The sequence below is a fragment of the Bos mutus genome, chromosome 8, assembly GCF_027580195.1.
Source record: "Bos mutus isolate GX-2022 chromosome 8, NWIPB_WYAK_1.1, whole genome shotgun sequence".
Lineage (NCBI taxonomy): Eukaryota > Metazoa > Chordata > Mammalia > Artiodactyla > Bovidae > Bos > Bos mutus.
The window spans coordinates 46,226,341-46,247,447 of NC_091624.1; the positions used below are offsets into that span (position 1 = coordinate 46,226,341).

At 51.0% G+C, this 21,107-nt stretch overlaps 1 protein-coding gene across 1 annotated transcript in view; it reads left to right on the forward strand.

The window, feature by feature from the left end:
- The window catches only part of LOXL2 (lysyl oxidase like 2), a 112,946-nt gene that overhangs the window by 56,156 nt on the left and 35,683 nt on the right, over positions 1-21,107 (forward strand). Inside the window, exons 4-6 of the mRNA XM_005909154.2 lie at positions 2,947-3,158; positions 8,827-9,049; positions 14,081-14,264. Coding sequence (XP_005909216.2) covers positions 2,947-3,158; positions 8,827-9,049; positions 14,081-14,264 — 619 coding nt within the window. The remainder of the gene's footprint in view (positions 1-2,946; positions 3,159-8,826; positions 9,050-14,080; positions 14,265-21,107) is intronic.

The following is a 21,107-nucleotide window of genomic DNA, read 5'->3' on the forward strand; positions in this document are numbered from 1 at the left end:
AGCCTGACGCGTAATGAATTGGCTGGCATTTGATGAATGAGGGCCCACGTAATCGTTATGATTTGGAGAAGAACCAGGGCCCCAGGGTTGGGCAATAGGGAGGAGGCTGGCAGGGTCCTTGGAGGGAGAGACTGTATTTTATGGGATGAATGAATGACTGACTGAGGTGGATTTGAGCCCAAGATGGTGGGAAGGAATTAGTTCTGTGGAAAGAGAAGAGGAGAAGGAACTTGCCTGACTGCTCTCCCAGGGCTTTGCAAGGAAACCCTCTGCATCTTCCTCTACCGCACGCACAGACACACACTCCATGCAACCCACAGACATGTGCACATCTGCCTGCACACGGACAGACAGGAACAGCGAGCTCCCCGAGAGACGCATACGTGGGCGCACAAACACGTGCAGAGACACACACCCAGAGAGACGTATTCGTGACTCCAGACATACACACTAGTGCCCACACACACACATGCAGTGAGTCAGTGGGAACACAAGAACAGTGACGTCAGTTCTAGCACTTTCTCTCCTCTGAGCTTCATTTCCTGCATCTGGGACCCTATCTAGCTTGCCCACCAGTCATTATTCTGCTGAGGGGACACTGCCCTGCCTTAAGACAAGGGTCTGTTGAGCTCCCCTACCCTGGCCTTCCTCCCTCTGGGTTCACACTCTGTATCTTAGCTGAGCTGATGCTCCATGGGCTGAGATGGGGGAAAGGGGCGGGGGGGTGGTGGGGGGAGGCTGGGGAGGGGAGGAGGGGGAGGATCTGTGAATTTGATCAAGTCTGCCCAGCCTGCCTGCCCCGTGCAGCTCTCAGGGCCAGTGCCACAGTGGGTAACTTTCCTTCGGGGCATCACACATTCCTTACACTCTGAATTCCAGCCTGGCCTCCCGACGTGGTAAGTCGGAGGAGGGGGCTGGCCCATGAGCTGGTCTAGACCTCCAGCCTGTTCTTGCTCACTTCTGTCCATGTGTCTTGGTGGTGCGAGCCCTGTGGCCTGACAGGGAGCTGTAATGGATCCAAGGATCCAGGCTGGCAAACATAATCCTGCCACTGGCGGCTTTCCTTCCGCTCTGCATGGAAAGGAACCAGGGCTAGATGCCACCCTCCCCCCCACCACCCCAGCCAACATACTTTCCACCATCTCGCCGGACTGGGGAAATGGGGCCTGGCTTTGCACCCTGAAGCCAGTGGCAAGGAGACCTGAATCCCTGGGCACCCAAATAATGGTTCTGTTCAAACTCCCAGTTAATTTGCATCCTGGCTGGACGGGGGTGTGGGCACCCAGGTCGTTGGGTTCCTCTCTGCCAGTGCCCCTGCCCAGTCCCAACTGGCATGGTTCAGAGCATCACACAGCAAATCTCAGGTGCTCTCTGCCTCTCTGTGGTCCTGGGAGATCACTGGAGTCACCCAGTATTCTTATCTGGAAAATGGAGATGACACTATCTATAAAGACCTCTACTGTTTCAGGATTAAGTGAGAAAATGCCCAGAAAGTAGTGGTACTTGTTATTGTCCTATTATTGTTGTTGTTGTTCAGTCGCTCAGTCGTGCCTGACTTTTTTCGACCCCATAGGCTGCAGCATGCCAGGCTTCCCTGTCCTTCACTGTCTCCTGGATCTTGTTCAAACTCATGTTCATTGAGTCAATGATAACCATCCAACCATCTCATCCTCTATTGTCCCCTTCTTCTCCACCTTCAATCTTTCCCAGCATCATCCTAGCTGGCTATAGATTTGGGGCTGAGGTATAAGTGTGGTCAGCCAAGGGACAAGGTTAGTTGTGGTTTTAGAAGGAGTCTTCTGGGGGCTGGCCCTGTGCCAGATGGATGGAGGAGAGCAGGGAGGCAGGGACTCAGTTGGCGAGCCTTGTGAGAGCTGGTGGTGGCCCCATTGGGCAGGGGCAGAAAGAAGACGGGCTGGAAGTGAGAGATTCTGGAGCGTCCTTAGTGTTTGGGGCAGATTTGTGAGAACCTTGGAAAAACATAAAAGATAGCATCCTGGAAAATTCCAGGTAGGCCTTTGTTCCTCCATCCAGCTTGGCCTCTTGAGGGCCCCTGTCTGACCAAATCCCTGAGGGCTCAGGTATGGGCTAGGGACAGGGACAGAGCAGCCCAGTGTCAGGCGATGGGAGAGGAGCCCACCTTCAACCCCCAGCCTTCTCCACATCCTCCTAGCAGGCTCCTGCCTTTTCGCTCACTGCCACAGAAATGGGGAGAGGAGAGTGGTGAACAGGGGCTTTCAAGACAAGGGCCTCAGGATATTCAGAATCTTTCCTTTCCTTTCCTTGGCATAGTTGCATGACTGTGTGCATCCCTACCTCCTGGGCCCCAGGCTTGCCCCTCCTACTTGGCTGGCCTGGGTCCAGGCACGTACCTCCTTCCCTCCCCCTTCTCTCCAAACCCTCCCCTTTCTCTTCTGGCTTTTCACCCTAAAGACTGCTGACACGAGGGGAGTACACATGGCAGTGTGCAACGTGGCCCCACCAGCTCAGGGTATCTGGGGCTCATCTGCCCAAAATTTCAGTTTTACAGGCAGATTGCTGGGAAGGCACACACTCACTCCCAGGCCTGCACGCAGATGCTTTGGAGTAAAATACAAGCGTCTGAATGATTTTGCCTCTAGAATACAGCATTCAAGGAACATGATTCTCTCCTCTGCTCTTTGAGACCCCTGCATGAGGAGGCTGCTGCCCTCTGGTGTTTTTGATAGGACAGAGGAGGAACGCTGGGGTCCCCTAAGTCTCTGATTGGCTGGGTCACCCTGCTCCTTCTTTTCTGGTTCCTGCAGCCCCACTGCATGTGCTGTGTGCTCTTGGGGAGCACTCACAGCCCCCCAAGAGCCTGAGGGGAGAGGCGGGCAGACTCTCAGGATAAGCCCAGTCTGCCATCACCTCCCCAGGGCCAGACCAGGAAGGTCACCCATCTCCTTCCACCCCCTCCCCTCCCAGAACATGAACATCCAAGTAGAGGACATCCGGATCCGAGCCATCCTCTCCGCCTTCCGCAAGCGTACCCCGGTGACAGAGGGCTACGTGGAGGTAAAGGAGGGCAAGACGTGGAAGCAGATCTGTGACAAGCACTGGACGGCTAAGAACTCCCGTGTGGTCTGCGGCATGTTCGGCTTCCCTGGGGAGAAGACCTACAACACCAAAGTGTACAAGTAAGGAGTCTGGGCAGGGACTCTGAGTGGCGGGACTCTGGCCCCACCTTGTCCTAAGTCAGCTCTGCAGTAGCTTGGTATGCATGTGTGCGTGCTCAGTAGACTCTTTGCGACCCTACAGGCTGTAGCTCACCAGGCTTCTCTGTCCATGGAATTCTCCAGGCAAGAATACTGGAGTGGGTTGCCATGCCCTCCTCCAGAGGATCTTCCTGACCCAGGGATCAAACCTGTGTCTCCCGCCTGGCAAGCAGATTCTTTACCACTGAGCCACCAGAGAAGCCTGCATTGACCTCGTATCGAATATTCACCCATATATATGCAATCTAGAAATATAGTGCTGATGAACCCTATCTGTGGTGCAGCAATGGAGATGCAGACATAGAATGCAGCGGACGGAGCCACCTCTGTCCTCTGCCCCCTTGAAGTGATTATTATGAGAAATCTGCAACTGTTAGGAAAATGGGAAACAGATCTAGTGGATTCAGTTACACTCATCCTGAGTAAATCTTGCGATGCTGTTATGGTTTCCAAAGTTAATATCTCCCCAGGCAGGGAAAGGGTAGATGACAAGGAGACTCAGAGTAATTTGCCCGGAGGGGTGTCCGGTGAAGGGTTTTCCGTCCCTGACAGGCTGGTCTATTGACTGGTCATGGGGTCTTCTTATCTCTTCTAATAAGGATAATAATCTGCTTTACTGAGCACTGACTACATGCCAGGTGGCTCTGTTCCTAGTCTCTTAAGTGTTAGTCGCTCAGTTGTGTCTGACTCTTTGTGACCCAATGGCAAGAGTACTGGAGTGGGTAGCTGTTCCTTTCTCTAGGGGATCTTCTTGACTCAGGGATTGAACCTGGGTCTTCTGCATTGCAGGTGGATTCTTTACAATCTGAGCCACCAAGGAAGCCCTCTTAGCCACTTAAGCTTCACAATTCTAGGAAGGGGTTTATGTTACAGCTAAAGGAATGAAGTCAGAGAGAGGTGATAAAACTAGGAAGTGGCAGATTCAGGATCCAAACCCGGGTCTCCAGCAGCAGGGTCCATCCTCCTCAAGAGTGCAGACTTACTACCTCTTCCCTTTCAAGCCAAGGAGAGAGGTGGCTTCCAGCCAGGAAACAGGGGTCCCTGCTCCAACTCTTCCTCCCGATCCCTGGGGTCAGTGCAGGCTTCTTTCCTTCCTGGGCTCAGCCTGGTTCCTTTGGTCAAAGCCTCTGGTCCACCATAAGGGTGAGTGCTGGCAGCTGAGCTGCCTGGTGGTGATTCCTGCCTCCAGCCACCCCAGACATGGCCCAGATCTTCCTGTTTGCACAGGGTGGGATGGGAGCAGGCAGGGTGGTCCCATTCTCTAAATAGTTTACAGAATTCCCGTCAGCTGGCTGGCTCCTTCCCTGGAGACACCTTCTCAGCCTTTCCTTCCAATTGAAGCCAAGAAAAGTAGATCCCTTCCCCTGACAGGCTTCCTACCTGCTGGCCCCACCAGAGTCCCCAGCCTGGCACAGGTCTTCGCCCAGTCCTGGGAGTGGGAAGGCTGCCATCAGTCCTGCTCCACAGCAGGATGGGGTGCCCGAGGCCAGGCAACACATGGGTGGCTTGTTCAGAGGGCTTCTGAAAACCTCCTCCTCAACTGTGGGTGGACCAGAGTCATCTTCTGGCTTTTGAAGGGGGATCGGGATCTCTGACCTCAGGTCCGTTTTGGCAGCTGGGCTCCAGATGATCCTCTCACGGACTGGGAAGTGGTACATGTACCTGGAAATCGATCAAACTGAAGCCACAGGGCCCCATCTCCCAGACCAGAAATATTGTGTAGTCCTTTTCTTTTTCTTAAAGCAAGATCCCATTATTGGTATTGATTTATTGATACAAGATTACTGAACAGAGATTGCATCTCATGTTGCATGTTGGGAGTTAGGACTCGAAAGCTTTGGTGAGTTGGCTGAAACAGGGACCAAAAGGAGGCCCACGAGACCAAATTAGAAATGCTGGATCCCCTTGGTTTCATGTAGAGAAAGGGGTTCAGATGCTTGGGGAGACTAGAATGTTGCCATGGATTTGTCTAAGATCCTGGGAGGGTCCAAAAGGCAGATGTTTCACCATGACAGAGAGGAATAAATTTGTAAGGGGAGCCCTGACTCCCTCTCTGGTTCTTTTATTTATTTATCTTAATAGTTATTTATTTATTTGTCTGCATTGGTCTTGGCTATGGCACGCGAGATCTTTCATTACGGTGCACAAGCTCTCTAGTTGTGGCACACGCTCTCCAGTGCTTGAAGGCTCAGTTGCTCCACCGCTTGTGGGGTCTTAGGTTCCCTGACCAGGGATTGAACCATGTCCCCTGCATTGCAAGGAGGATTCTTAACCACTGGACCTCCAAGGAATCCACCCCCTCCCTGGTTCGTTCTTAAGTGCTCCCTGAGGGCCCTTCTCTGTAAGCCAGACCTCAGGGTGAGGGCTGCAGTCCCTGCAGGTCAGGAAACCTAAATGCAGTGGGGGTAATTAGATCCCAGGTGGCAGGGACCAGGTGACAGCACCCAAGGCCAAAGGCAAGATGGGCGTGGCTACTGAGTAGCCAGCAAAGTCAAAGCAGCAATCAGAATAGACTGGCCCTTGCAGACTTGTGGGGTTGACCAGTTGATCTAGCTGGCTGTCTCATAGTGTTCCCAGAAGTGAAATAGGAAGCTTCTCTGATTCTTATTCAATCTGTAAAAGCAGAAAAGTTCTAGGTTAAGACAACAAAATTCTGATCTGAATCATAAAAACAGGTCCAGCCGCTCTATGTCCAGACTTGAGAAAGTTTACAGACCTATAAGTCCTTGAATGAAGAGGAGGCCAGGTCTCCTTGAAGAAGGACTGTGGCACACTGTGGCACACTGCCAGAAGTGTACACTCTTAGTCATTTACCCAAAGGGACCTATGATCTTTTACCAAGATTGCATTGTACACTGGAGAAAAGGAAATGATCAGAACTTTCAGGAACTACTGGACACAGGCTCTGAAAGGACCCTGATTCCAGGGACCCAAACATCCTTGTGGCCCACAGTCAGTATGGACATCAGTTGATCAGTGGAGTTTTGGCTCAGGTCCATATCACAGTGGTCTCAGTGGGTCCCGGAACCCACACTGTGGTTATTTCCCTAGTTCCAGAATGCATAATTGAAGTAGACAGTCTCACAGAGCTGGCAGAATCCCTACCAAGTCTGGTTTGCTCCTTGGCTGGAGGAGAGTAAGGAGGACTTCTCATTTTCAGTTGAATCAGTTCAGCTCAGTGTTACCCAGCCATCAGCCTAGATACCTCTTTCTCAAGCATGCTTCCCACTTTTCCAGTGGCTGTCCTGTAACTCCAGTCACCCACCATCAGGCCTAGAGTGGGTTGTCCATGTGTGCATGTGCACGCTAAGCCACTTCAGTCGTGTCTGACTCTTTGCAACCTTATGGACTGCAGCCCACCAGGCTCCTCTGTCCATGGGATTCTCCAGGCAAGAATACTGGAGTGGGTTGCCATGCTCTTCTCCAGGGGATCTTCCCAACCCAGGGACAGAACCCACGTCTCTAATGTCTCCTGCATTGGCAGGCAGGTTCTTTACCACTAGAGCCCCGTAGGAAGCCCATACATCCTCCCCAGTGCCTCCTATCTGCATCCCCATGTCTGGGTCCTGGGGTGGGGGAGGGGTAGCCTGTGAGAGTGACTCATGGGGGCGGGGTGGGCTGCCCTGGTGGAGGCCTGTGGAGGATTGCATTCCTGTGATCTGATGTCAGAGGACAGAGGGGCTCTCTGGCGAAGGAAGAGCAGCTCTGTCTGCTGAGGGAGCCTCACTCTGTGCTGAGAGCTGAGTACATCTGTTCCTGGCAGAGCCTGGTGGTCACTGAAAACTGGGAGCTAGATGTTCCGATCCAGTGAGACCTGACCACTCCCTGTGTGCCTGACATCCCCTGGGAGTGTTTGCTTGCCCGATTGTGGGAGTGTCGTAACAAGCTATAACATCCTACCCGCCACCTCAAGTGTGTTCTGTCCCATGTGCGAGTGTCATGGGAAACAAACTGGAGGCTGTGTTTCCAAGTGCGGGGGGCTTCCAGGGAGTGGGGAGGGCCAATGGCTCTTGGAATTCTTTTTTACTTCTTATTTATTTATTTATTTTGGCTACACTGGGTCTTCATTGCTTTGCACAGGCTTTCTCTAGTTGCGGCGAGTGGGGGCTACTCTTTGTTGTGGTGTGAAAGTTTCTTATTGCAGTGGCTTCTCTTGTTGTAAAGTACAGGCTGTAGGGTATGTGGGCTGTAGTTGCAGCTCCCAGGCTCTAGAGCACAGGCTCAGTAGTTATGGTGTGTGGGCTTAGGTGCTCCGTAACATGTAGAATCCTCCCGGACCAGGGATCGAACTTGTGTCCCCTGCATTGGCAGGTGGACTCCCATCGACTGTGCCGCCAGGGAAGCCCTGGGTCTTGGGATTATTAACAGTCCTCCTGTGTAGTTCTGTGCTCTGGCTGTAGCTATGTTGAGCACAAACCCTGAGCTTTCCAAGACAGTCCTTTTTCTTTCAAGGATTCTGTGTCATTGCACGCACAGAATAGAATTACTACCAGTCGCAGTTTTTGGTAAGGAGAGATATCAGTGGCATCTGTCGGGTTTACCCTTCCTCTCTGTTCACATCCCATTCACTCTGAGGCAAAGCAGAAACTTCCAGGCCTGCTAGACCAATAGGGACAGGACTCCGCTTCTGTTCATCTGGGGCCAACCTGCCCTTGGCAGCCCCTCCTCTGGGCAGTTCGGCAGCAGTGCGTCTCACTGGATTCTGCCAATCACCGATGAGTACACAGACTTCAAAGACCCAGGACAAGAGAGAGGGAAGGGTAGCTTCCCCGCTTCACCGCTTTGGCAGCCACAAGTTTGTTTCCTATGTCTGTTGAGTCTGTTTCTGTTTTGTATATATTTTGTAATATTTGTTTTAGATTCCACACATAAGTGCTGTCCTATGATATTTGTTTTTTCCTGTCTGACTTACTTCACTTAGTATAATCATCTCGAGGTCCATCCATGTTGTTGCAAATGGCATTATTTCATTCTTTTTTGGCTGAGGGATATCACATTGTATTTGTCTCTCCAAGATCCCTTTTTACACTTTGCATGTATAGGCATTAGTATCATATGTCACTACCCTGAGTTAGGGGCTTCCCAGGTGGCACTGTTGGTAGAGAACCTGCCTGCCAACGCAGGAGATGTAAGAGACTTGGGTTCAGTCCCTGGGTTGGGAAGATCCCCTGGAGGAGGGCATGGCAACTCACTACAGAGTTCTTTCCTGGAGAATCCTATGGACAGACAAGCCTGGTGGGCCATGGTCCATAGGGTCACAAAGAGTCAGACATGACTGAAGCGACTTAGCATGCACACACACTGAGTTAGACCCTTGTCTGCTAGAATGTGAGCTCCCTGGAAGCAGGAAGCCATGACTGCCCTTCCAAGTCTGGCTCCCCACTGCCCAGCATGACCAGTGAGTGCTGGCAGACATGCCCTGCAGAGCCCTGTCTGGAGCAAGACTGAACTGCAGGAGCAGAGACCATGTCTATCTGGTTCCACTACCTTAGTGACCAGCCCCGGGCAGGGGTCAGTTGCCCAGCTGTGAAAGAAGGGAGGGGTGGGCACCGTGATGTCTTGGTCACCTGCCCTGTGTCGTCTTCCGCAGGATGTTTGCCGCCCGCAAGAAGCAGCGGTACTGGCCATACTCCATGGACTGCACAGGCACGGAGGCCCACATCTCCAGCTGCAAGTTGGGCCCTCAGGTGTCGCTGGACCCCGTCAAGAACGTCACCTGTGAGAATGGGCTTCCGGCTGTGGTGAGCTGTGTGCCCGGCCAGGTCTTCAGTCCTGATGGACCATCAAGATTCCGGAAAGCCTATAAGCCAGAGGTGAGGATGGGGTGGCAGATTTGGTACCTGGAGGGGTGGGCTGGTCGTTAAAAGATCAGACAGGGAACCCCCTCTCCCCCTGCGAAGAGAACTGGCAGCAACTCGGACCACTTTTCTAGAGGGCAGGAAGATGCAGGATACTTGTCAGGGCCAGCCTCACTGATAGATGCTGCTGCTGGGGTGTGACAAGCAGCTGGGAGCCTGCCCCCAAACATTAGCACCCTTACTGTCCTTCTGGCACTGCTGCTCAACTCTGAGACTAGTGTCCCCCCTGTGGCAGACAAACACCCGAGAGAGGGCTATGCCTCACTACTGACCGTCACAGGTTCTGTGTGCTGTCTGTGGACCAGCATGAAGGGTCGGGGTGAGAACTAGGGGTTCCTGGGCGATTCCCTGAGAAATCAAGCATCCTAGAGCCCTTGGCAGGCTTCCCCGGTGGCTCAGATGGGAAAACAATTCGCCTGCAATGCAGGAGACATGAGTTAGAGCCCTAGGTCTGGAAGATCCCCTGGAGAAGGGAATAGCTACGCACTCCAGTATTCTTGCCTGGAGAATTCCATGGACAGAGGAGCCTGGCGGGTTACAGTCCATGGAGTCACAAAGAGTCAAACACGACTGAGGGACTAACACTTTCAGAGCCGTTGGAAATGTGATCCATCTCTCAAAAGCACAAGAAGTCAACTACAATGGTTTTCAAACAGGTTTTACTTATTCTGCATCAGAAAGAATAACAAATTTTAAAAGCTTTCTCAGAGTTAGTACAGTAAGTCCCTACATATGGATGACTTTTGTTCCAAGGGTAAGTTAGAAATCCAGTTTGTACATAAGTCCAGCAAAATTAGCCTAGGTACCCAACTAACACAATCAGTTATGTATTGCTGCTTTTACATTCGCTTCCGGACATGCTAGGCTTGAAATAAAAATATGGTACTGCTATATTCTATGGGCTTCCCTGGTGGCTCAGTGATAAAGAATCCACTTGCCATTGCAGGAGACAAGGGTTCGATCCCTGGGTCACGAAGATCCCCTGGAGAAGGAAATGGCAACCTACTCCAATATTCTTGCCTGGGAAATGCCATGGACAGAGGAGCCTGGTGGACTACAGTCTATGGGGTCGCAAAGAGTCAGACATGACTGGGTGACTAAACAGCTACTACTGTTTTGTATATAGTGCTGTATAGGAAAGTACAGAAAAGTGCAACACTTGCAGAGGATGCAGCCATGTGACAATGGATGCTGGCACTTGAACTATACGTAATTGGACGTACAAACACAAGTTCGCACCTTTGACAGTTCACAACTTGAAGGTTCGTACATAGGGGACTTCCTGTAAATGGAAACATGTCATCAGCACATCTATGTTATCTGTGCCTGTTATCACACTGTATGTTTGTGAGTCAGTACCTGCATGTGGGGAGAATTGTATTAAAGAGATGTGGATGCACATCTGAATTATCATCCCCATCTCAGCTGACTGATGCCTTAGGACCGCTGAGCTGTCCCAGCCAAGGCAGGCTTGATGACTCCTCTGAAGAAGAAAAGTGAAAGAAAGTGAAAATGTTAGTCACTCAGTATTGTCTGACTCTTTGTGATCCCATGGACTGTAGCCCACCAGGCTCCTCTGTCTGTGGGAATTCTCCAGGCAAGAATACTGGAGTGGGTTGCCATGCCAACCCAGGGATCTTCCCAACCCAGGGATCAAACCCAGGTCTCCCGCATTGCAGGGGGATTCTTTACTACCATTTGAGCTACCCGGGAAGCTCCTCTGAAGAAGAGCAAGTGCACTATTCTCTCTTCCCTCAGAAATCACTAGTTGGCTCATCTTTTTCCCATTCTCCTTTTCGCACATATCCCTAAAGGTTCTCTGTGACATGCATGTTCTGGAAACTGCTAATCCAGGCCAGTGGGTGGGAACAGTAGCGAGATAGTGTGGGAAAGAGAGCTGATCATTTACTAAGGAATGACGCCCTGTGCCGGACGAAACTTGGGACTTGGTATTGCAGGGAGGATAGTAACAGCCCCTCCCCAAGCCGAGGCAGCCCCACTCTGCATCTGCTGTCCCCTCCCCCATTTCTCCCCCCATGCGTGCATTTGTGCTAAGTCACTTTAGTCGTGTCTGACTCTGTACCGCCCTATGGACTATAGCCTGCCAGGCTCCTCTGTTCATGGGATTCTCCAGGCAGGAATACTAGAGTGGGTTGCCATACCCTCCTCCAGGGGATCTTCCTGACCCGAGGATCCAACCCACAGCTCTTGTGTCTCCTGCATTGGCAGGCAGGTTCTTTACCACTAGTGCCACCTGGGAAGCCCCCCACCCCATCTCCCTCTCCAATCTCTCCTCTCCATCAACATCTATCAACCTGCTCGTGGATGGGGAGTGATCTCTTATCTACTTATCCAGTAGAAACAGGAAACTGATGCAGAAACCAGATAAACAGCTTTGGGTGCTATATTTGGAAAGGCTGGGGTGGTGTATTTGGACAAAAGAATAAGCCTTAAATAAAAGGCATGAGGTGAATGCAGCAAGTCCAGGCATCGACCAGAGGGTGTGGGAACTCTTTGGGGTGTCTTCCAGACACTTCTGGCCAGCAGCCAGCCCTCCCCCACCCTCAGCCCTGCCCCACAGGGGCGTCCAAACTGCACGGACCTGACCACACATCTCACGTGTGCAGGCAGGCCACACAGGCACACCTGGACAGTGCCAGCCCCCACGGCCCTCGCTGCCCCCCCAGCCACATGATTTGATGGCCACATCCTTTCCACAGCCTCAGGCTGAGCCTCTGAGCTTGCCTCATGTGTCATCCAGAACACCAGGTCCTACTGTTTTGGAATTCCTCTTACTGTGTGGTTGAAAGCGGAGGAATAAAGTTATACCAAACCAATTAAAAAAAAAAAAGATCAAGCGAGGCTTACATCACATTTTCCCTTCTTTCTTTTCCTCCAGGGCCAGCTGACTCTGCCTGGCCACTGCTAGATGGGGTGAGGTTACTTGGAACTCTGCCTCCCACAAGCTTGAGTCACGGATGGTCCGCTCCATGGGAAGGGGACCCTGGAATCTGGCTAGGCAGCTTGGGAAGGGAAGTGGGGGAAGGGAAAGGTCATGATTCTACAGCCATCTGGCTGGATCCAGCAGTTGTATTTGTCGTGTTCTGCTAAAGCTAGAATAAAGATTCCTGAAGCCAGTGAGGGGTTTTGCAGCCCTTCCCTGTCCCTCTTTTCTTCTCCCTCTAGTGCCAGGGTCATTACCCAAGGTCAGTAAATTGGGGTGCAGACCTTGACTGGAAGATGGAGACAGAAGCTCTTGTTCTATGTCTTGGCTTTCAAGGTGACCAGTGGTGGTTTTCTTAGAGGTGGTGGTGGTTTTAGTTGCTAAGTCATGTCTGACACTTTCAACCCTGTAGACTGTAGCCCACAAGGCTCCTCTGTCCATGGGATTCTCCAAGCAAGAATACTGGAGGGGGTTACCATTCCCTTCTCCAGGGGATCTTCCCAACCCAAGGATTGAATCGCATCTCATGCATTGCAGTCTCCAGCATTGCAAGTAGATTCTTTACCGACTGAGCCATGAGGGAAGCTCAAGGTGACTGGTGTATGTTAATGTTTGAAAGACACCACCACCAACCAGGCCTGCCTCATTCAGGGGTGGGATGGAAGTGGGATGCCTCCATCAGTGAGTGGGATGGAGTCCAGGGCTGTGAACTGCAGAGGCCAAAGTAGAACAATGACTCTGGTCTGATCCCCACACGCAGAAGCACTGCACAGTTACCTCATACTCCCTCTGTATTGAATCAAATAGAATCAATAGTTCAGAGCCTCACAGCCTTCTGAGTTGGCCACCCCAACATGCGTGCATGCACACACACACACACACACACACACACACAGAAACTGATGCAAAGCAGGCTATGTGGGCAGATGGGAGTCAAATGACCCATCTCCTATCTTGTAAGGTATGATCCAGTGGGATTAAGATGCTTGGGAAGAGTGGGTCTTACTCCTGTGCAATTATAAATAAATCCCATAAGACTATTAAGGCTTCAAGGCCGATGGTGAGCAATTAGGGGCAATTAAACTATAACTGGGCTTCCCAGGTGGCATGGTGGTAAAGAATCCACCTGCTAATACAGGAGACACAGGAGATGGGGGTTCAATCCCTGATTTGGGAAGATCCCCTAGAGAAGGAAATGGCAACCCACTCCAGTATTCTTGCTGGGAAATCCCATGGACAGAGGAAACCGGCATGCTGCAGTCCATGGGGTCACAAAATAGTGGGAGATGATTTAGTGACTGAACAACAACAAACTATAACCACCTACTCTCTCTGAATGTCTGGTGGGGCTGTATCTCCTGAAGGGCTGTCCAGGTCTGGGCTTGGAGTAGAGTCAGGGGTGGCAGAAGCAGGAGTAGTGACCAGGCAGAAGTCCAGCTGCAGGACAGATGTTGGTCTTAACCAGTGGGAGGCTCCCCATCCCCTTGTCTGGGCAGAACTCCAAGTCTTGGCTGCCTTGGTGCTGCCTTGGTCAGGCCCCGCCCTCTCACCCTCTGTCTTCTTTCTCCTGCCTCTCATGGGTCTGCAGGGCAGGATTCTTGCAGTGTGATCACCTTAGTGCCCCAGAATCTCCCCTAGGGCTGGACAAGCACTCTGTTACACATCTGATAGAATTAGGATCCGTTTGGAATCTGCAGACTTTGTGGGTAGGAGCGTCTTTTGATAGTGCTGAAGCTTCAGGTTCTGGAGTGAGGAAGTGGAGGGAAGTACTAGTGGTTAGGCCCTAGAACAGGTATGGAGTGGGATGAGGAGTTGATGAGAGTCCCTGAGGGGCTGCCCGGTGGTCCAGGACAAAGATTGCAAAGGGAGCATGCAGCAGAGCTGAAGAGTGAGCATGCGCGCTTTCCATCCCCTCCACAGACGCTCACACAGATGGAGCACTGTCAGCTCCCAGTCTGGTGCCTGGGTTTGGAGTGGGGAGCCAGGGGGCATCGTGAAGAGAGGGGAGTAGGCTGTGCTCAGCAAACGGTGTGTCTCTTCAGCAACCACTGGTGCGATTGAGAGGTGGTGCCAACGTCGGGGAGGGCCGCGTGGAGGTGCTCAAGAATGGAGAATGGGGTACCGTCTGCGACGACAAGTGGGACCTGGTGTCTGCCAGCGTGGTCTGCAGAGAGCTGGGCTTCGGGAGTGCCAAAGAGGCCATCACGGGCTCCCGGCTGGGGCAAGGTAAGGCGTGGGAAGAGTGTTCCTTGGCCTCTCTTCACAGAAGGCATCACGTGGGAGCCCAGCCTGGGCTGGCTTTGTCCTTTACAGTCCCTTCTGGCTTTGCCTCTTCCCTCCAGCACCTGCTTCCCACGTGGTGCTAGTGGTAAAGAACCCGCCTGCCAATGCAGGAGACATAAGAGAAGCGGGTTCTATCCCTGGGTTGAGAAGATCCCCTGGTATAGGAAATGGAAATCCACTCCAGTATTCTTGCCTGGAGAATTCCATGCACAGAGGAGCCTGGTGGGCTACAGTCCATGGGGTCGCAAAGAGTCAGACATGACAGAGTGCACACCCACATATCCAGCACCCAGCTCTGTTAGACAGTCCTACACCTCTCTCCAGGTAGTTCAAGCTGGAAGGGCGTTAGAGAACATTGTCCCCATTTTATGGATTTGGAAGCTGAGGCCCCGAGAAGGAAGTAAACAACCAAGATAAGACAACATATTAGCAACCATTGGATATTCTAACAGAGGTTTCCCAGCTCCTAACCCAGTGCTCCCCACGGCCCCACTGAGAAAGCTGGAATTTCCAGGCCCTTTCTCCAGGAGAAGAACTGGGAATTCATGAGGCTGTGGACCACCCCAGGCACAGAATTCCAAATCTTACTTTCCCCGCTTAGGTTAGCGCTATGAACATTCTCTCTCTGCCACCAGAGGTTGGGAACAGTTTGCACTTCTCCCAGTGTCTTGAGCTGCTAAGAAAAAAAGGGGCCTGGCTTTTGTTAAGTGTCCCAAACAAATCTTTCTTCTGAGCAAGGAGCAAAAGTATAGGAGGCTTTCAAGCCTGTCACCCTGTTGAGAGGAATGTTGTAAATGTGACATGACAGCACAGTAGGAAACTTCCTCTCCCGAGCCCTGTGAAGGCCATTGCTCCGTGTCAGCCCCTGTCCTGCAGAGAATGGAATCTTCGCTCCAGAGTCTGCAGCCCAGAGAGCGTCCAGCCTTCCCCCTATAGAACTGTGTTGAGCAGAGGAGACCAGTTATCTGGAATCTTCTCGCCACTGACCCCCAGGGAGGCTGCTGCAGCCGGGGGATTGCTGTGGTTTGGAGAGGGTGGGGAGGAAGGAGAGTGAGCTGCTGGCGAGGGTGGGCTGTCCTGTCCTGTGGGGAGAGGATGTTTCCACACTGTCAGACATAGGGCCGTCGCCCTGCAGAAAGGAATGTGGTTAGGTCATTGATCACAGCCTGAAGGAAATAATAGCCAGTAGATCCGAGAGAATCTTAGAATCATAGATGGTATTGCTGCAGAAGAGCTCAGAGGTCATTTGGTCCAAGAGATGAGAAATCTGAGGCTCCAGAGAGCAAGTCTGAGGCCACACCCATGGTTAGTGGCAGAGAAGCATGGAAACCTACATCTTCTAGCTCTCGGGTGTAGGTTTCTCCCTTGTCCCCACCTTGTCTCATCCTGCTTACCTTCAGAGCATCTCTTATCTCCGTTCTCCAACCCCCGCAAGCTTCCCGGGTATTTCCACTGAAGTTTGAGGGTCTTGGATGGACTTGAACTTTGAGTGCCAGCTGGTAGTGACCCCACATGACACTCCTCCTCCTCCCCTGTTGTGGTGAGCTCCTTGTGGTTCCCTTGGGTCTCAAATAGCCCCAGAGTCCATTGTACTCATTGGCTAGTGCATTGTTGTGGTCTGGCAAGGCCCCCAGGACAGAGACCACTCACTCCAAGGAGTGGACAAGCACTGGATGACATAAACATTCCGCTTTTCATGGGTGTGTGCTGTTTGACCTAATTACTTCACTGCCCAGAGCAGCCAAGCGTTTCCAAGGGCCCACGGAACTCTTGGAGAAAGAGACAGCTGGCATTTTCAGTGCTGTCCTTGAAAGAACCATTGGATGATTTATCACCTGCTGCCACGCTGGACAGATCACCTCTGGTAGACAGGAAGGGAAAAGTCCACATTCGATGTCAAGTCGCAGAGGAACAGACAGGGTCTGTCCTCAGCTCAGGCTGTGGCTTGTGGACCAAATGACCACACCTACAGCGATGGTGGTGAAAGGGCAAGGGCTCAGGTTAGGCAATCTGAGTCCTGGTCCCGGCCCTGCCACCTACATGCTTGGTGACCTTGAGCAACCTTCTGGGCCTCAGATTCTTCACTGGGTTCATGGTGTCTTACGTTCTGTCTGGCTCCAGCCTCCTGTTCTCATCAGCATGGATGTTAGGTCAGAGTCAGGTACTGTGCTTTGTTTTCTGAGATCCCCTGAACACATCTGGATTCCCGCTGTTTACACACCCGCCTCCCCACCATTCCCAGCTTATAGCACTCTGTGTGTGCTGTGTATGTGTGTGCTAAGTTGCTTCAGTCGTGTCCAACTCTTTGTGACCCTATGGACTGTAGCCCACCAGGCTCCTCTGTCCATGGGATTCTCCAGGTAAAAATACTAGAGTGGGTTGCCATGCCCTCCTCCAGGGGACCTTCCCCACCCAGGAATCAAACCCACGTCTCTTCTGTCTCCCGCTTTGGCAGGCAGGTTCTTTACAACCAGTGCAGCCTGGGAAGCCCTATAGTGCTCTGGGGATATTCATTTTATCAAAAATGAATGAATGAGTTCCAGTTGCACAAGCAGGATCAGCTAAACAACCCACTTGGTCAAGAATTTCCAACTCTCCCAGACATCCCTAGTGGTCCAGTGGTTAAGACTTTGTGTTTTCACTGCAGGGGGCCCAGGTTCAATCCCTAGCTGGGGACCTAATATCCTGCATGCCAAGCGGTGCAGCCAAAAGAAAATTCTAACACTCCAGACCCACGCTATCCAATAGACATAAAACGCCAAGTTTTAGTCGCTTGGTCATGTCCAACTCTTTGAAGCCACATATGCAATGTTATTTTCTAGTAGCCATGTAAAGAACAAATAAAAAGGAACAGGTGAAATTCTTTTAAGTAATCTATTTTCTTTAATAATATATATATTTCCAAAGTATTATGATTTCAACATTTGATCAACATAAATGCTCTTGATGAGATAGTTCAAAGGTGGGGTACTGACTCTCAGAAATGCAGGATGTGTTTTGCACTTGCAGCCCATCTCAGTCTGGACTGGCCACATTCCAGGGACTCAGTGAGGCAGCAGCCACTGCGCTGGATGGAGCAGCTCGAGATCAGTCCCTTTTAGACCCTGAAAGGACTGAAATTCAGCAGGCCTGAAATCTCTGATCAGAAATACTGACAGCATGTGCCACACATGTAAAGCCTAAACAGAAGTCTCCAGAAACAGTGCTAACATGAAAAACAGATTGCATTGTCCTAGTCTATTCTACTGTGATCTTCAAAAACTAATGACAACCTACAGTTGATTGTGGGTCCAAAGTCCATAACATTGTTCTGAGAGGTTGGCCGTGGCTTCTGTCTCACATCCTTCTCCTGCCCCAGGCCTGTGGTCACAGGGTTCAGGTTGGGGAAAAGCTAGGCCAAGGTGGAGGTGGGGGAGGCATAATGAGAGGATGGACAGTCCAGAACCCAGGATGAGGGCAAAGCTGGGGTTCACGATGCAGCGGATCAAACCCAGATCAACAAAAGGAGCTAGGAACTCACAGACACTGCTGGGCGACCTCAGCTGGACATCCAGGCTGGTATTCTTCAGTAACACCTCATACCCTGCTCAACTCACAGCAAAACTGGGTGGTATAGGGAAGAATGTACGAAACACTGGCTCTTCCATCTCTCTGTTCTGTCCTGGTGTGCCATGAATGTGCAGGCTTCAGGAAAGTGGGTACTGCCCTCCCAGGCCTCGTCGCCAGATGTCTAGAGACAGCCTTCTGGCCTTACATCGGTTAGGCCAGAAGGAGACTAAGCAGTTTTTTAATCTCTAAGCCATGTCCAACTCTTTGCAACCCCATGGACTGTAGCCCACCAGGCTCCTCTGTCCGTGGGATTTCCCAGGCAAGAATACTAGAGTGGGTTTCATTTCCTTCTCCAGGGGATCTTCCTGATCCAGGGATCGAACCTGGGTCTCCTGCATTGCAGGCGGATTCTTTACCACTGAGCCACTTGGGAAGCTCCAAGCAGTTGTTAGTTGGAGTCTAAAGTGTTAAGGCTCTTGCGTTAATCTCCTCTCTCCTGTCCAGTCTCAGAATTTAGCAATCCATACACATTTGTTGAGTACTGTTTGGGCTGGAGCCTGGAACAGAGAATTCATTTCTTCCGCAGATATTTCTAGTAAGTGTTTCTGCTCTCTAGGAAGTTAGCTCAAGTGGACAAAATAAGAAATAGCACCAAAGGTATTTTACACTAACAAATAGGTGATGATATATAAGAAATTATCCTGATAATATCAGGAAAAACTCAAATGAACTTTTTGAGCAACCCAGTAATTCTTATCATTCATTGAGTCCCTGGTAACTTGACACAATTGGTCTCATTCAATCTTCAAAAGCCCAGTCCTGCAAGAGAGACATTGTTATTGCCTTTTACAGATGGGGAAAGTGGAGTTCAAAAAGGTCCCGTCACTTCCCAAGGAGACGCAGGCTGAATCTACTCTAAGGCTGAAGCTGCAGCTTACTGCTTTGTAAGCAAGAAAGAAAGATGTAAAAAGTAAATGCTGCAGATGAGAGTGAGGCTGTTCAAGCTGAGCCACAAAGGAGAAAGGACTCACAGTGCTCCCTGAAGGCAGACCTCTACTTAGATGGGCAGAAAGCAGGAGGTGTTCTAGGAGGGAGGAGGCAGAGGGAGCACCCCTAGATGATGGAGAACATAGGCACTTCAATGGCTCAGCTCTCTCCAGAGCAATCTGCCACTCTTTCCAGCAAAGGATTTCCTCCCCTGACTCTCCTGAAAGAACTTCAGAAACTCAGCAAAATCATGCTGTGAGTCAGACTGTCTGGTTTGAGTCCTGGTTCCTCTGTTGGACTGTTACTTATCCTTGGTCCCCAGTGGGATCCAGTCTGTTGAGTTGTTGGGGTGATGAAATGAGTTAATATAAATAATGTGTTTAGGACAGAATCTAAAACATAGTGAGTGCTCAGTAAATATTAGTACCATCTACCACCATCATCACCATCACTACCACCACCACCATCCTCATCACCACCACCATCACCACCACCATCACCATCATGATTACCACCACTGCCACCATTCGCATCACCACCATCATCATCACCACCACCACCACCACCACCATCACCACCACCATCATTGTCATCACCACCATTACCACCACCATCCTCATCACCACCACCATCACCACCACCATCACCACTACCATCATCACTGTCACCACCAGTACCATCATCATCACCACTATCGCCTCCATTTTCATCACCATCACCACCATTATCATCACCATCCTCATCACCATCACCACCATCATCACCACCACCATCATTATCATCACCACCATTACCACTACCATCCTCATCACCATCACCACCACCACCATCATCACCATCACCACTACCACCACCATCCTCATCACCACCACCATCACCACTGCCATCACCACCACCATCATTATCATCACCACCATTATCATCCTCATCCCCATCACCACCGTCACCACCATCATCATCACCATCACCATCCTCATCACCATCACCACCATCATCACCACCACCATCATTATCATCACCACCATTACCACTACCATCCTCATCACCATCACCACCATCAGCACCACCATCACCATCCTCATCACCACCACCATCATCACCACCATCACCACTACCATCATCACTGTCACCACCAGTACCATCATCATCACCACTATCGCCTCCATTTTCATCACCATCACCACCATTATCATTACCATCGCCATCACCATCATCCTTATAATCATCTAACAGGCCTCTGCTCTAACTGCACATCCAAGTCCTAGGTTGCTGCCTGTTTCTGAGCCCATCTTAATTCATGAGCCATGGCCCTGCTTGCTTCAGCGTCTCTGTTTGGAATCTGTATTTTGCACAGCGTTTCTGCTCTAAGTCCTTGGGTGTTTCTAGCCATAGTGACTGATGTGTTTGTTGGGGTTTTTTTGGGGGGGTGAGGGGGGAGCTGCACTATGTGCCATGTGGAATCTTAGTTCCCCAATGAGAGATTGAACCCATGCCTCCTGTTGTGGAAGAACAGACTCTTAACCACTGGAACATCAGGAAAGTTCTGATTGATGTGTTTTTATAAATTTTATAAAATTCCAAGGAATTGGAAGCTTCTTCATTTATGAATTTCCAAGGAAATGGAAACTTGGCTCTTACCCATTACAGTGGGTTGCTCCTAGAAGTTAATTTCTGGCCGCAGAGTCTAGATCCCAGGTGTCTCCAGAAACCCAGAGCCAAGGGTCCCTCCTTCGGGCTCCAAAGTGCAGAGAGTTACCTCCATCTTTATCATGTACCACATTATGTTACAAGTCTGTCTAAGTGTCTACATCCCCCAGGCACATACTGTGAGCTTGTCATGACAGGGACTGCTGTATTCCTCTGTGAGTCCCCAACACTGGTACAGAGGCTGACAATCAACAGGCACTTACTTAAGTCAAGGGTGTCCATTCAGATACTGTTTGCAGCACCTCCTATTTGCTAGTCTCTGGTTGGTAATCCCCAAGAAACATAGATGTAATGCCTGCCTTGTGGGACCTGCAGCCCAGTGGAGATTCAGACAGACATTGAATAGAGAGCCACCAGAATACAGCATGAAGTGGAGTGCTCAGTGGAGGTGACCTGAGGGGACCCAGCTTAGGTGAGGCTTAGAAAGGTTGTGCCATTGAAGTGACATCAGACCTGAGCCCTGAAGGTTGAGCAGGAGTTCACTGCTGAGGAGAAGGAGGAAGAGGGTCTAGGCAGAAGGAATAGCCAAAGGAGAGACATGTG